Genomic DNA, 16896 nt, shown 5'->3' with positions numbered 1-16896 from the left:
GACTGTAACCTACAACTTATGCAAAGCAGAGCTTGTTTGTAATGGAAGTAAAACAGTGATGCACGAGCATCGGATGAGGGTGAAACATCAGCAGGGTGAGCAAAAACTATATTTACTCATCATGTGAAAATGGTGTAGTTTAATGAAGTGTTATTGTGTAAACTGTTTGTTTGTAACTTTGGGACAGTTGCACTGGATCTGCTCTGTGGTGATTTGCAAGCACAGTTTCAATTGTTTGTTCAGGTGCAAACACTAAATCTAAAGCAAATAACAGCAGCATTTAACGATTACATTTTGTTCCCTGTGTGGGTTTTGGTCAATGCATATTTTTGTTCCTTTATTTAAAAGTTTTTATTAAACATGTTGGCTTGCTGCGTTTCTCTGTTTCATTGTCTTTTTATAGCATTTTTAGCTTTATAGAATTCGCATTATAGCCGTCTGCAATTATCATGAAAAACGATATGTTGATATGCAAACACGTTATTTTTATTTATTTTTTTTTTTTTAGAAAGGAACAAGCCAGCAGAAGTGAATTTGTTCAAGGAGAAATCCCCCATGCACTTCTCAACAAGCAGCCACTATTAGCTTTAAAATGTCTAAATTGAAGATAACTCAATATGTGGTTTTTGCATTTTTTTAAAGTACATTATATATATATATATATATATATATATATATATATATATATATATATATATATATATATATATATAAAATGTACTTTAAAAAAATAAACCAAATTGTAAATTTACCCAAAATAACCAAAATTGTAAAATATATATATAAAATTAATCGATTATCAAAGCAATCATTAGTTAGTCCTAAGGAAAATATACGCCGAGATGACAAAGCTGTAGTCAGTCGACAGTACATCTTTTAATGATTAATGTAACTGTAAATATTTATTTTTTATAGAAGGCGGGAAGATATTTATGAAATCAAGAAGGATCAAATCATAAAAAACAGTTAATCTTTAAATGTAAATAATTTGTAAATGTAGAAAACACTGTACCTTGTAAATTCTCCAATTTTTTTTTTTTTTAATCCAAATCTTCCTTGTTGCTGAGTCAGTATTGCAGGAAATATTGCAGGAAATTTTCCACCCCGACTACGTTTTTTTTTTTTTTTTTTCTCTTGCGTTCATGTTATGTAAGAGTCATTTGGAACAATAATTGTTATTTTATAGCATTTCAAATATATTCAATTATTTGAATTGTTTTCTTTATTCAAAAAGAGCCTGAATAATTTAATTTCCCTGCATTTACATTTATGCATTTGACAGATCTACATCCGACAGCAGAGATGCGCAAGAAAAGCACAAGTCTGATCTCCCAAACTGTCTAGGAGTGTATCAGTGTTAAATAGTCACCATAACTTAACATCAGGTATCTCATATATCGTTTTGTACTTTAATGTATCATGAATGGTGTAACACAATATATTAAAGTATATGTAGCTTACATATGTATAGAATATACATATATCATACTTAATATATGTTCATATACAGCCATATATCAGATTTATTCTTCTTGAAAAGTATATATATCATTTCTTATTTTATTTTTTGAAGAAGAAGGATTCTTCCTATTTCTGGACTAGGTGCTGATTTAGAAAGTTTGTGGTTACTTCTTCTGAATCACTGCTGTATTTTAGGCATTACATGTATGTATAAATTCATCTTGATGCTCTAATTCTGCACCTTCTGTAGAGGTGGACGATTCTACATAAACACATTTCCCATTCTTGCTCTTGAGTCAGTGGAAACTCTTCCTGAAATAGTCTATTTAACCCTGTCCTGTACTCATCCCAGCACTTATTCATAATATTTCATACAGAACATTTCAACACATTGCTTTTTGACTTTACATTTCTACACCTGTACATAACTCTGTCACCCAGTTACCTTTTGAAAGCCAGGGATTCTTAAGGTGTTGTCTGGAGTCTTTTTCTGGTTGGAGGTAATATCATTAGAAGGAATGAGTCATTGGACACTTTCACTAGTTTTTTTTTTTTTTGTCTGAAAAATGGACATAATGTGTGTTTAAAGTAATGACTTTATGCACACCACATTTCTTAAAGTGAAAACATGTAAAACACTTTTTTCAGTGTTATACATTCAAGCTTCAAATCTGCAGGCCCATTTCTGTAAGCTGCTTCATGACAATGTGACAAAAACACTACACTATTTGAACTGAATTGTTTTGGACTGACTGCACATGGATCTTGCAGCTGAACCAGAGATGCAAAGTACAAGCTCAGTGATGTTTCATATAACTAAGAACAGAGTTTTAGACTGCAGACCTGCCACTGTGAAGCCGAGATTGGTTCAGCCCTAATGAGTCCTGTGTGGTTCCTGCAGCTATAAATATCCCTAATTAAAGAGGGTTATTAGGTAAACCGCAGGGCTGAAATCAAAATGTATATATATATATATATATGTGTGTGTGTGTGTGTGTATTATAATATATATTGTATATATTATATATACCTGCACACATACTGTATGTCTACTTGTTTGTGTGTGCATGTGTGTGTATATGTACCCAAATGCTTTATCTGCATGTATATTTTTTGGTGCTCATGCTTTAACTTATTCTATCACTCTAATGACTAAAGGCTTATCTCCAGACTGCCTCGACTATTCTATGCAAGAGTAATTACCTGAGGAAAATCAATTAACTTTGCATTGTTATAAAGCCCAGATTACAGCCATAATTAATTTTCGGCGTATAAACAACCAACCACAAAACAACTTCACCAGCACCACCTCGGCAATGAAGCTCATTTCCCTGTCAAACAAATCATTTGCATTGCATACATCATCTTAAAGTGAGGCAATTATTAGACAGGGGGCAGACTCGCATTTCAGGCTTTACACGTTCCCGTTTAATTTTCTTGTTTTAATATTTGCAATCGTCCCCGGACTCTTCACAGTGGACCAGAATGAAAATCCGAAGTAGAAACCCCAAGCAGCTGTAGAAGGATCTGCAATGAGAGGGCGGGCCAGACCGCTAGGCTCAGGTACCTTCAGTAGAATAAAACAGTGATGATGTTCAGAAGTGGGTATTAAACGTTATGAGCTATTGGTATTTTGCGCAGGTGTTTGAAGGGAGGAGCGGCGTGGTCCAGATGGGGGCAGCTCCAGCAGAGTCTGGACGGTGAGAGCGATGCGGCTCAATCCCTCGTCCTCCAGGATGAGCTGAGCTGGACACAGGGAGTCCTGGTGGAGTTTGGACGACAGTTCATACAGGTTAATCAATAGACATGCAGAATGCAGAAACATGCGATTCAAGGCCAAGCATGCACACAGGCACGTACAGGTTAGTGCAGACAGCATGCAGACAGCAACACACACCAGGAGGATTTGTATTCCTGCTTTTTCAGCTCCAGTCCTGAATGAATATACTGCAGTTTTCTCAGTTGTTGTTGTTTTTTACCCCCTTTTCACCCCTACGGCTCGAACACACCAGATTGAGTTGATGTAGTGCTTTGTGGATAGCTAGAGAGCTCAACAGGACATGGTATTGCAGGACTGGAACTGAAACACTTTAATCAGATCACAGGTTTTGTGCAGAAAGGACAAGCAGCAGTAACAGCATGCACCCTACATGGTAACTCATGCGCTCACATTTGAACCTTTACAAGCAGATTTTTCTTTATCGCAGTCACTATTCCAGCTTTAACCTCCATGCATTTTTTTGCAGCAAGAAAGAAAGCGTTGTTTTCCCACTCTTCCAAAGCACAACGTGTTTCAACAAGATTTAAACTCGCCCATGCACAATCCCGTCTTTCCTTCACCTCCCAGTATGAATAATTTTATCACTTACCTGAGCAATAAGCAAACACAATGGCTAGAGTCCTAAAGGCTATCAACAGACACCTGACAGAAGATGATTGGCTTGAGAAAGAAAAAAGAAAACCATAAAGAAAGAAAAGGAAGCAGCACAGAAAAGTGTGTTTTTCCTTTCTTTTTTAATAATTACAGCAACAAAAAAAAAAAATCTTGAATCTATATAAACTTACAATTGACCTCCTTAAATACATGAGGGATATAAATATTACAAAATACATCTCGCTTCTTAACAACTGTTTTAAAAATTCGACTCCAGTGAGTTTGGTGCTTTCGTAACTCGCTTCACCCTAAGAGACATTTTGGTTGAAACATTATTGCAGATTTTGCTCCAACAAAAAACTATAAGTATTTGGGAAAAATAACTAACAAACAAACAAACAAACAAACACAAAAAGGGCAATGTTTGTGGGTAGTTCTTCAACATCCCTGCTCTGAATACGCAACATGGCTTTCGGTTAAACTGAGCCCTTTAGATGATTTCATTTGTGAGGACTGAAAAATGTAGTAAATAAAAAAATGATGATTTTAGTCATGGGACTGGTGAGAAGACGTTTTCGTATCTGTGTGTTTGAGAAGTCTCGTTTTTAACGTTTTAAGACATTAAGAGACCCATAAGAGGGAAGGATTTAACAAATCGGATAAGTGAAAATTAACCCATTTCTTTCACCGCGCATTTTCTATCCCATCACCCCACCCTTGTGCTTCTCCTCTCCTTCTTTTCCTTTACTCAATTCTTTTCCCATGTGCCCTTATCACTCTCTCCAGATGAGCGTCTGCTCGTTAGTCAACTGTCTGCAAAGCTGCGAAATCACATTAAGTATGCAGGGAACACAAAAGCAACAGAAGTAGACAGTATTGAGGAAACATGGGTACTCATGGGCCTAAAACCAACATTAACGAGAAAAAAAAAGGAAAAAAAAAAAGAGGCTTAAAGAGGTTTTAATGGGATGCTATTCCACTGAGAAGAATTTACGCCTTTCATTAACACTTGCTGTTTGGGTCTGTATGTATAAGCAGGAGTTGAGATTTACTTATGTAGAAAACGTTCTTGTATTTGACTGAAACTCTGGGCTCAGAATTTCCGTACCACATGTTTTCTGAACATCATCTGGTCAGAACCTAATTTTTTTTTTAAGGCTAAATATCGCAATGCTTTGAGAAGAGCTGATGAGGTTTTGCTCTATGAGGCCGTGTTTCTCCCAATACTGCTGCTGGACACAGGAATGCATAAATAAATAAACAATAACTTAACTTTACATGGCAAGCTGACCAAAACAATACATATACATAAATCAGAAACATTACTTCAGTACCATTGGACATATAGCTTCGAGTGCAGTTGTGCAACACCACTGCCCTCTGGTGGTCACAGTTAGTCAACAGGACAAAACAAATAAACAAAACAGCAAACCGGTTCATTCCAGTCTCCCGACATTAGTATTTAAAAAGATATATTCTTATCAAATGTGAACAGGGAGCTTTAAAACTCATTCTCACAAACCATTCCATAATGTTTAATAACACACATGCTGCAAGGCAGAGAGACTGGAATGGACACACACATGGTGGAGTTTGTGACAGTAGCTTCAGTCAGACATTGCAGGCACTTACATTTGCAAGCACTGAGACAAAGTGGTTAAAAAATTTAAAGCCCTTTCAACAATATGTGAGTGGATTTTACTATTTGTGCCAGTGACTAAATAAACAGTTATAAAACGCACTCTTCCCCAGGTACATACAAACACTACACCATCCTCAAAGCTTGATCCCGTGTGTAATCTAAGGCAAAGCGGTGGCGAAGCCCTTTGGGGAAATGGATACTAAGAACAGATAAATACCACTTTAAAACCGATCATTTCTGATTAAAATCATCCAGTCGTAATGGACCGAACAGAACTGTTTGAAGGGTTTTAATAAGCTCCCCAGACAAAAAGAAAAACAAACCAAAACAAAACAAAAAACCCATCTGTCAATAGCAGCACAAACACTTTAGACACTTCTGACTCCCTGCAAATTCGCCTCAATCGCTCAGACAATGGAGCAAACTTTGCTAAAAAGAGAAAAATATGAATTCTACAACAAAGACCCTAGCGTATGTCTGAAGTCAGGATGCGCTTATGATAACAGCATTAAAGCAACGAATGCCTCGTGGTTAAAGTTTCATTACTGGCATGAAACATCATCTTGACTGCCCAAATAAAAAAAAAATTAAATTAAGTACATTATACACTAAAAACTGATGTAAAATGGTAGCACACAGCACATTCTGTTTTTAGCAAATGGTCTGCGGTGCATCTTAAATAAAGGAAGCGCAAAGCAGTTGTGTCCTTTCATCTTTACAAAAATGCTACAGCTAAACCATAGAATACTCGTGACATGAGGATCCCATGTGACACAGCAGAACGGTGTTTGATTCCAAATCCCAATAAAGCTAATAAAGCTTGAGCCATCCATGAGCAGGAGTCCTAGAGAGCAAAACGGGACGAATATTATTACTCTATAGCCAATTGTATGCAGGTATGAGCTCATGGATGTAGAAGAGGGCAGATAACACTTTCCTCCAGTGTGTTTGAGCAGCAGCTCCAAAAAAAAAATCGCTGACTGACTTTATCTCAGAGAAAGCATGCGTTCGCTCTCGCCAACTCGTAGCTGATGTGGAAGTAGCAAACTTTTTAGAAGACTATTTAGAAGAGCAGGAGAAATATCAAAGCGCTCTACACGAAGCTGAGTTGCACCTGGTAAATGAAACGCTGGTCTGGATTTTTCTGCACTGGTCCTCAACCAGGTATTAGAAAATAAAGACAGATTTGATGGCAATTTTTTTTGTCTGGGAAGCTTATATAAAATGCTTAAAAAAAAAAAAAAACTGCAATCCCACAAAGTCTGTCCATAAAATTGTAACAGTATTAATTCTTTATATATATATATTTATATACAATTCTGTTAAAGACAGATACAGCATAAAACAACCACCAAGTTGGTTCCATATCTGCTTACTGCAGTTTAGAGTGTGGTGTATAAGTGTGTATGTGTGCCAGGCTCTCTAGCTGGCAGTGGAGCTAGCTCTGCTATGGAGCGTCTCCATGTAGTGTCGTGCGATGGGCAGGGTATGCCTCGAGCGGCGTGGTGTGGAAGTGCACTGCTGCAAAGCCTTATTATACGTGGAAGCGTAGCGATCACATCGTTTAGATCTGACAACATGCTCTCATGTAAACACGCATGTATGCGCTTTATGCGGTAAGGTGGTGGTAGAGCAGGTAGAGCAGGCCCATGACGAGGCAGTAGAAGAGCAAAAAGCCAGTGGGGATGAGGGAGAAGGGAGAGAGAGGGGAAGAGTGTGCTTTTATATCCTCCTTCAACTCCTCATCTCCTCCTCCTCCTCTCGACAAGAGCGACTCCACGCAGCGCTGCACAGCACGCAGCTTACTGCAGAGGATATCAGACGCTAGACACACCTCCGTCTGAGAGAGAGAGAGAGAGAGAGAGAGAGAGAGAGAGAGAGAGAGAGAGAGAGACAGACAAAAAACAAGAGCGAGATTGAGGCGGCGGAATAGAAAAACAGAGTTGAAAAGCGAATAAAAATGCAGATAAAAGAGAATAGAAATTGAAAAAGAGTAAAATAAAGAAAAAGTGAGAAGCAAAAAGCGGACAGAATTCAGTAATACGTTGACAATTAAGCACACATTAGAAAACACACTTAAGGCAGCACAGACACGGAAACACAATTTCTGATAGTCCTTTACCTCGGGAACGCCCAGCTTGCGGCAGGCAGCGAGGAAGTTTTCGACGTTGAGGCGACACTTGGCAGCACTCAGTTTTGGCTGAACGGATTAAACGGAACACAAGTTTGCAAAAACAAAGTTGTACGTGTTCTCGCCTCATGAGCGCTCAAATAGGCTGAAGACGGAGATCGATTTCACTGAGGACTCACCACAGCAGGGGAGGGGATGTGGATGATTGACACCGACCGTGGACGGACGTGATTGGCTAGCTGGCAGAGGATGGTGCCGTTGGACAACAATTCGCCTAGATCTTCTGGAAGGGTGATCTTCAGAGAGGACTCTAGGGACTGACAGATGGAGAGCAGACAAGAATAAAGAGAGAGAATGTTAGATGATGCTGTCAGTGCCGAAATGGCAGAGTGAGGAATGAGACGACCTTGAGGAGTCAACGGATGCATTATAAAGTGACTGAGTAGAATTAATTCCTACCAAAAAAAGTGTGAGAGAACACTAATAAACATATTATTAGCATTGCTGTCCTGTACTGCCAAATACACAACTCACATGCTGTCCTGGTCCCTGAATCTCAAATTCTATTTAAAGCATTTAACTGTATGTAAAAAGTATGTAAACATACCTGTATATACAGTACTATACATAAATCTCATGCTAAGCTAGCTAGCTTGACAGACACTCTACTATAAAAACATTTCGGATTGGATTACCATTAATAGACGTACAGGCATTACTAGTTGAGCCTGATCAGAACGCGTTTCTTATTAATTTTCAATAGATATGCTACCTCTGCTTTTAACTGAATCGTGTTCTAAATCCAACCTGCAAAATAACCAGAGTTCTGGTGTCGTTTAATTGAGCCGAATTGTATAAATTTGGAAGCTTCCTGCACTAAAATGTTCGACTTCATGGTTCATTGCTGTCAAATTCACATAGAAATGAGTTTATTAGAGGGACAGCACATGTAGGACATTTTAGAGACAAGGTGAGGGAGGCGAGATTAAGATGGTTTGGACATGTGCAGAGGAGGAACATGGGGTATATCGGTAGGAGAATGCTGAGGATGGAGCCACCAGGAAGGAGGAAAAGAGGAAGAAAAAGGAGAAGGTTTATGGATGTGGTGAGGGAAGACATGCAGGTAGTTGGTGTGAAAGAGGCAGATGTAGAGGACAGAGGGGTATGGAGACAGATGATCTGCTGTGGCGACCCCTAATAGGAGAAGCCGAAAGAAGAAGAAGAAGAAGAAGAAGAAGAAGAAGAAGATTCAGGCTGTGGAAAAGAAACTATATTAAAGTGTCCACTTGTCACAAAGACAAAGAAGGTGAAATGCGGGGAGATGTGTTGGAGGAGAGGCATGGTACAAGGTAAAATGACTGCAAGTGTGTTCCTTACCTTACGTAACTGAGAGATTTCTGCTCTCTCCTCTCGTGGTGATTTGAGTGTGGATCGAGACTCACTGCGACCCGACTCAGCCAAAGACTGCATTGACCCTAAAACAAAGACAAACACCAGCAGAATCTGAGTAGGTTATTTCCACAAATTGTGAATGAAATCCAGAAACTCGAACACAATCGGTTATTTTTGTACAACCATCCTAAAAGGTGCACATTGTTGGTACCTGTCCCACCCATATTTGGAATGAGACTATCGCAGGACCACTGAGGATTATTTGGAAGTATTTGGTGAAAGTACAAATGGGTTGCCATGTTTTTTTTTAAAACTGCACACTTCCTGAACATTTTTATTAGACACAATCTTTGTATGCACAGTTAAAGCTCATTGTTTTACACAATGTATGTTTTTATCCTCCAGCCCAAATGATTATTCTTATTAAGAAAGAAGAATTTATCCAAATATACACACACACACGACATAGACAAAAGTATTGGACATCCGACTTTTCCAGCCATATGTGGTTCTTTCTCAAACTGTTGCAAAGCTGAAGGCACACAATTGTACAGGAGGTCTTTGTATATAGTACCATGAAATATTCCCTTCACTCGAACTAGGAGAACCAAACCTGTTTCACCATACAATGCCCCTGTACACAATACAAACTCCATGAAGATATGCTTCACGTGGTTTGGAGTGAAAAACTCTTGAGTGGCCTGCTATAGAGCTCTGACCTCAACCCTATTGAACATGATTAATTGGAATGCTGACTGCACCCCAGGCCTCCTCACCTCACCCTTCATCAGTACCTGACTTTATTAAAGCTCTTCTCTGTTCTGGCACTGAGGGGGTGGAGACCTACCTCTTCCTGAAACAATTAAACTAGCACTTGTTTGCTTTGTCTTCTTTATATAATTTTTTTTTTTCTTGAAGACAAGTGTTGTAGGCTGATGGTATCTTAAGTTTGTAATCTAGCGAACCAGTGATGATTTATTCATTAATAGAGATGCTGCTAAATGCTGTAAATGTCACACTCTTGAGGCTGAATGGACACAAATCCCCACAATTAATCTCCAAAATCTAGTGGAACACCTTCCTAGAAAATTGGAGATTATTATAAGAGTAAATGGGGAGTAAATGTGGATTGGGAATGATCAAAAATCACATATGAATCTTATGGCCAGGTGTCCACAAACTTTTGGCAATATAGTGTATATATAAAAACTGTGCTTTCCTTTTTGCCCTCTCTTTAAGGGTAATAAGCGTACTTTGCAAAGCAAGGTTAAAGGCTGTCCAAAAAAACAATAATTCTGCCCACACACACACACAATCTCACCCCAGCAACAACGACACCTTTAACCACACGATACTTTAAATCGATTTAAGTGGCATCCATGAGTAAGTTGAGTATTAGTACTGCTGTTATAGAAAATGTATCAAGATGTTCTGACCAATCAGAGCTGAGTAATGTAACCACGTTCGCTATCGTCATTACCATTACAGTGAAATGTTTTTATAATAACCAACATACTAATATGGCTGCATGACCAAACCTGGTTGTGTTAGAAAAGCATTCTTACAGTAGTATTTGTCTATGGCTCATGCCTGTGCTCTGTGTGTACCTGAAGTCTTGACATTGCAGCGTGATGAAGTGCGGAAGAGGAAGCTGTTGGGTTTGGGAGCACTGCCGGTGGGAGAACAGGGCTTGGCAGAGGGCACATCTATTATATATATATATGAAAAAAAATCTAACTACAATTTATCTTTCCACCTCAAAAAATAAACAACCTGTTCAACAAATAGAAAGTGTGAGCGTAATTATGTAGAAATGTGTGAAGATGCTGCACCTGTGCGGCTTGTTGAACGTTGGAGGGATGTGGGATAAATCTGATCCACAGTCTAAAAGAGGGACACAGGACACGCATTTGCATTTAGAAGCAAATAAAAACAAATAAGTAAATGAGCAGAAACACAAAAAAAAAAACAAATGAGACTCACAACAGATCTTTGGCGAAGACCGTTAACAGCAGCACTACTGTCTGGTGAGTCACCACTAGAGGGAGACAGAGAAAGTCAAAGTAGTAAGTAAGTCACCAACCTCATTCACCAGCACACAGGATGGACACTAACTTTGACCTAGAAAACTAATTTCCTATATTCATCATAACACACGTCCCAAAGTTAATGACCAACATGCAACACCACACTCTAGCTGTCAGCAGTGACAGTGAACACAACATGAGCACGAACACAGCACAGGCCCCGACCATCTTACCACGAGACACTTCCTGTTCCTGTCTGTTTTGTTGCTGACTGACTTCCTGTTTTCACTGCCGTCCTCTGCAGCCTGGAAGAAAAGAGTAAAAAAAACAGACACGATTTAATAAAAATAAAAAAATAAAATTGTATACACACTTTCATTATAAACTGCTCATACTGCTGGCATAATTCATAAAAGCAAATATCCAATACTACTGTGGTGTTTCATCAGCAAGTCAGGATGTTAAGCAATGAATTATGAAATGATCATTTACAGTATATTGTTTATTTTTTTTATGAAATTTCCTTTTGAAAACAAAATCATCAAACCCTTTTACATCCCTTATCTCTTCTTCCTAGTGTTTATCTGCGCTCACCGCTCTCGCTGCTGCTGCTGAGCACGCTCCCTCTCCTGCCAGAGCTGCAGCGTGCCAGGCCTCTTCTTTTCCTCTAGTGTGGGACTGGACGGAGAGCCCGCATCAGCTGAGTCACGGCCAACACTCCTCCTGCAGAGTGGAGAATTACACCCTCAACAGAAATGCTAGAACATCCTGTCTTTAAAAAGGTTTGAGGCGGCATTTAAGGTTTTAAGTCTTATGACTGGAAAAAACAAGCTCAGGTTTAATCTCAAGTTCAGCACACGTGCACGCACACACACACACACACACACACACACACACACACACACACACACACACACACACACACCCTGCTTCACTCTAAACACACTATATAATCATGTTTAGTAATGTTTGTATGGTAATGCTTTTCTGCACTATATTTTTCATTATACCATCATTACTACAGACTGATGGCAGAGAAATACAAACAAGTAGTTTGTTCTCGGTTGGTTGATTGTAATTGGCTGATTGTGTTTGCATTGAATTACTGAGCGCCAATCAGATTGAACCATTTAACATTCTAAAGCCGGGAGCCAAAAGTGAACATAAAATATCAGATGCTCCAAGATGTGTGGACACAGTTCCTTGGCATTGAGACTAGCAACTGAATTGTTTTTCTTTGCGACCTTATATGATGCGCCAAATATGATTTCCAGAAGTGAAATTACTAACATTTCGCATTTTTTTTTTCATGCTTGTAGAATATTTATCAATGATACATTCTAAAAAAAAATCCCCAGGTTGGTTTATTGCAGAATTGAAATAACTTATATAATAACCCTATAATAACTTATAGGGAATTGTTTTAATTGAGTTTTATGTTAAAATAATAAAATTTATTAATGAAAATATAATTATTAATCATAAAATTAAGTAAAATGTTAATACAGTACAGTACTGTACACATAAAATACGATTTATGTGGTGGCATCCTTTTATCACGTTTTTTTTTCGTTAAATGCAGGCGGTTTTGTAACATAATCACCGCGATAAACGGGGGATTACTGTATACTAAAGTAACTACAAAATGTTTATTTTTTCATTTTTTCTTTACAAGAATTCTATTAAACATTGAGTCTACAGCCACATTAATCAGTATAAACATAAAAATGCACCTAGCTTTTAAAAAATGCACCTTTTTGCCCACACTGAAAGTAAAAATGGAGCTTTTGAAAACACATTCTTAAGTAATTTGTAAAGGCAGTATTCGTGTTGTAGTGTGAACTGAGAAAACAAAACTATTCGCTCATTCGCTAATGTGATCTATTCAACCCAACACAAACAAGATGGTGGATGATGCAGTTATTGTGCCTGCTATCCAGTTTCCTAGTGTTGCTCCGACACATCTTACAGTCTTCAGATTGCACCATTTCAAACAATCGGAAAATTCGCAGTCTCATCTGGACATTCAGACATTTTCAGACGGGTATGTTAAAAACACAAGCAGTACAGCAGCAGCCTGAATAAAACTGGAATGGTGTTCACAGTCAGTCAGGCAGCCCTAAAGTCTGGGAGGAAACTAATATAAAAATCACTGTTGACTTTTCCCAGCTCCACAAACACAGCGAGAAACTGACCTTAACTATGCGACGGAGGTTTGGAGAGTAAGTGAGAGTGGGACACAATGAGTGGTAAAGGGGAAGGAGAAAAGGTAGGAGTCCAAATTATATGTCCAAAATGGTTTTGGTTTATAAAGATATTTACTATACGATACATAGGAATTTAAAAGCAGTTTTAGTTTTAAGGCTCTTATACAATGGGAACTAGAGGTCTTTTGTGAATTCAGGTGGATGAGCTCATGCTTCCACTGCTGTGTGTAAACAGTCCTACCTGCTGCCAACTGAATCGGGGCTTTGTGAGGGCGTGGACCTGCTTTCAGTCTTCTGAAACACGCAAAGCAAAAGAACAAACGAGACAATGAGTATGGATATTTACTGTAATGAGAATAATAATACTGAGGTCATAGAAGACATGTAGATCTATTAATATTTTACAAAGCTTGGAAAATAGAGTTTTGTGGAAAAACACATGAATGATTAATGCGTCTTCTTGCCTGTGTGGGTGATGACTGTGGAGGACTGGGAGTGTCTTTTTTGCAGTTTTCCTCACCCTCTTCTGTTAAACTGCTATCAAGGAAATCCACCTGCTCCACGATTCCGTTCACTACAGATGGAGGGGAAAAAAAAGGAAAAGAAGAAAAGAGAGATGCACCAAGAAAGAGGAGTAGTTTAAATATGTGTGCACTGAGAGTTTTTCCCTTTCTTCAATGTGTGAGATGATTAGTACCTTTGGGCGTATCCAGCAACTCGTTCCTCTCGTCTTCTTCCTTGTGCTGCTCGCGGGAGATATCCGTCAATCGCAAAGATCTCTCTGAAAAATCGTCAGCAGACTGGAAAGAAACAGGCAGAATGTTCAGAGAGACGAAGAACAGATTTGCACACAGATGAAATTCGGTGAATTGTTTCATGCTCCTTTTTTTTTTTACCTCATTTCCAGACCATCTCTTGCTTCCACTGTCCACGCTGTTGAAGCCAGAGTCCAGACCACCATACTGACCAGGGAACAGCTCCTGATCTGAAAGACTGCATTAGACAAAAAAAAAAGAAGAAAGAAAAACAGAAAGAGAGAAAGGAATAAGAGAACAAGAGAGAGAGAGAGTGAGTTCACTCACCCATTTCATTATCGAATAAACCCCCCAGAGCACTAAAATGTTTAATTTGCTTGACACTAATTTCACTCTAGTAATTCAATTTGTGAGAAATGCACAATTCTATTAAAATATGCTAATAACATTTCAGTACCCGGTACTCTCAATGATCACAAAACAATGCAAACCATTTTTCGAGCATTAAAATTAGAGCAAAAAAAATTGCCACCATCAATAATAATCATAAACCATCAATAACCCAGCCCCCCACCCCCACCCCACACACACACACACACACACACACACACACACACACACACAATCCTCCCTTCATCTTGGCCTCACCAGCTGCTGAAGCCACTGGGCCGCAGAGCTCTCTCCAGTTGGTCCTGGCTTCTCTTGCATGCTTCCATGTTAAGGTACTTGAAAATGTGGAACTTCCCTTTGGAGCAGATCTGCGCTGGGGGCATCTGCAGCGGGTTGTTGTCCAGCGAGATGTGCTGCAGATGCCGCAAGTGCCGATAGCACACGGGAACGTGGGAAATTCTGTTGCAGGAGACATCCAGACGGACTAGTGGCAGCTCAGCCAATTCTGTGTAGCAGAGTGCAAATAAATACATCATACAAAATATTAAGTGTTTGATTCCAACTTCAATTAAAGGTTGGAGATTTTATACTAATCACTTCTACATTTCCAAGCAATTTTATCTCTGAGGCACAGGCGTAAACAAAGACATTTTTAGAAATGTTATATAACTTTTTGGAAAGAGACAGGATAGTGTGTCCATGTGTGTGTGAGAGAGAGAGAAAGAGAGAAGAACTAACCCTCTGGCAGGGTCGTGAGCTGATTTCTTCTCAAGTTCAGATCCCGTAAACCCTCCAGCTGACCCAGTTCCACCGGCAAACACTGCAGCTCATTACAGCTCACATCCTGCAAAGAAAATCAGAGACACTGCCTGTACGTCCTCACAGCAACACATATACTGTACATACAGGACATATTTAGAAAGCCTACAGCCATAGAGATACATCATTTCTCCAATGCATATTAAAAATATATGTATATTTATTTATAAAAATTAAACAAACAATAGAACAGCAATTGGAACCATGATTAATACATCATTAGGTACAACATTTGCTAAAAAAAAAATGCTGCGCAAATTGTTTCTAGCAATAAGGACATAAATCTACTCTAAGACATGATACTGAGCTGCACAAAGTAGGAATCCACAGTAATTCATTGTGGGAGGAGGAAAAAAAAGCCCACTAACCAGCTACTTCAACCACAGAACTTACTGAGCTTGCAAAGTGAATACATTTTTCCACTAGCTAGCAGCTTATTATATTAGACCAAACCTTCAGATAAAAGGTCCACCAATGAGAGGTTTCAAACAATTGATATTAAAATAATCCGTGTTAGTTAAAAAAACAACTTCATTATAAGGATGTTATCAATTTCCCAATCTACATAATGCACTGCAGCTAGCCTCACGCCTGATTTCTATTAGTTGCTGGTACCAAAGCAGAAAGAAGAATGAGAAAGCTGAAGATGGTGAGAGTTGTACTTACCAGTTGCCGGAGTTGTGCGAGTCTGTGTATGGAAACAGGGAGGACTGGTAGTTTGTTGTTGCTGATGTTGAGCACCCGCAACAGAGGGAGCTCACATACTGATGTGGGCAAACTGGACAGTTGATTCCGACTGTAATAACAATAAATAAACAATTAGGTTTGTTGTATTTTCAGCAACTGTTTATGCTCGTCATCGTTAGTGTTGTTAAGACTCTACGTGCATATGCTACCAACTAATATGCATGATTGGTGAGAATTACATTCACTAAAATCTATTCAAATGGACATATTATATAAGTAATAAATTAAGCTAACCAGACATAAATACTGTTATTTCTATAATGACTCTATAATTCTATAATTCTCATAAGAGTTATAATCACATAGCAAGCCTGTTTATTTAAACATGAGAAATTCTCTTATTCTCTCACATTTTGGCATAAAATAATTCAATAAACCCAATACTTTCAAAATGAAAACAAAAACACAGAGAATGCAGCAGTTAAGATTATACAAGACATTTTACATTAACATACGATAGAAATGTTAAGAACTTTTCTGGTGATTACATTAAAATCACATTAAAAACCGTGCTTGCTCGAACACGTTATCAATTCTCATGCCCAGACTTATATGGTGTACACGCTACACCTTCTAAACCTAATAAAAAAAAAATAGATTACAAAACATGTTGCTATTTTAAATAAAAACACAATGATTGATATGGTATCATTCAGTAGGGACTCTCCAGTGTCAGAGCTTCGTAAGGAAAAGCTGTAAATCCTGAGCACAAAGATGTGGTGTGAAGCTTCCCGAAATTGTGATGTCACCGCTCCAAATTTAACTTTTTAAATGTTCATTACTTAGTATATCCTGGAGCACTTTATTACACCCATACCACGTTCATTTGCCACTTTGTAGACCTTAATGTTCTTCCTCTGAGATACATTAACTCAGTTGGATCGTTTTAAACTGCTGCTCATGCGGTGTCACAGGGCAGTGTAACACAATCAGAGGAAAGCACTGCTTTCT

The 16896-nt window shown here is 38.5% G+C and overlaps 1 protein-coding gene across 3 annotated transcripts in view; it reads right to left on the bottom strand.

Annotated features, from left to right (window-relative positions):
• Positions 1 to 854: 854 nt before the first annotated feature.
• The window catches only part of lrch4 (leucine-rich repeats and calponin homology (CH) domain containing 4), a 33473-nt gene continuing 17431 nt past the window's right edge, over positions 855 to 16896 (bottom strand). The window contains exons 3-19 of one of the 3 annotated variants that reach the window (XM_046851280.1): positions 15865 to 15994; positions 15118 to 15223; positions 14638 to 14884; positions 14131 to 14227; positions 13932 to 14034; positions 13699 to 13808; positions 13476 to 13528; positions 11622 to 11750; positions 11261 to 11332; positions 10984 to 11038; positions 10833 to 10884; positions 10608 to 10706; positions 8986 to 9083; positions 7788 to 7925; positions 7600 to 7677; positions 7312 to 7317; positions 855 to 3223 (exon numbers count right to left, since the gene is read on the bottom strand). In XM_046851280.1, coding sequence (XP_046707236.1) covers positions 3077 to 3223; positions 7312 to 7317; positions 7600 to 7677; positions 7788 to 7925; positions 8986 to 9083; positions 10608 to 10706; positions 10833 to 10884; positions 10984 to 11038; positions 11261 to 11332; positions 11622 to 11750; positions 13476 to 13528; positions 13699 to 13808; positions 13932 to 14034; positions 14131 to 14227; positions 14638 to 14884; positions 15118 to 15223; positions 15865 to 15994 — 1720 coding nt within the window. In that variant the 3' untranslated portion in view covers positions 855 to 3076. Of the gene's footprint in view, positions 3224 to 3960; positions 7318 to 7599; positions 7678 to 7787; positions 7926 to 8985; positions 9084 to 10607; positions 10707 to 10832; positions 10885 to 10983; positions 11039 to 11260; positions 11333 to 11621; positions 11751 to 13475; positions 13529 to 13698; positions 13809 to 13931; positions 14035 to 14130; positions 14228 to 14637; positions 14885 to 15117; positions 15224 to 15864; positions 15995 to 16896 lie in introns of those variants that run through there. The other 2 variants (XM_046851281.1, XM_046851278.1) reach the window with 2 other exon arrangements.

The sequence above is a fragment of the Silurus meridionalis genome, chromosome 6 (assembly GCF_014805685.1).
Source record: "Silurus meridionalis isolate SWU-2019-XX chromosome 6, ASM1480568v1, whole genome shotgun sequence".
Lineage (NCBI taxonomy): Eukaryota > Metazoa > Chordata > Actinopteri > Siluriformes > Siluridae > Silurus > Silurus meridionalis.
This window is presented reverse-complemented; position numbering and strand designations above follow the sequence as displayed.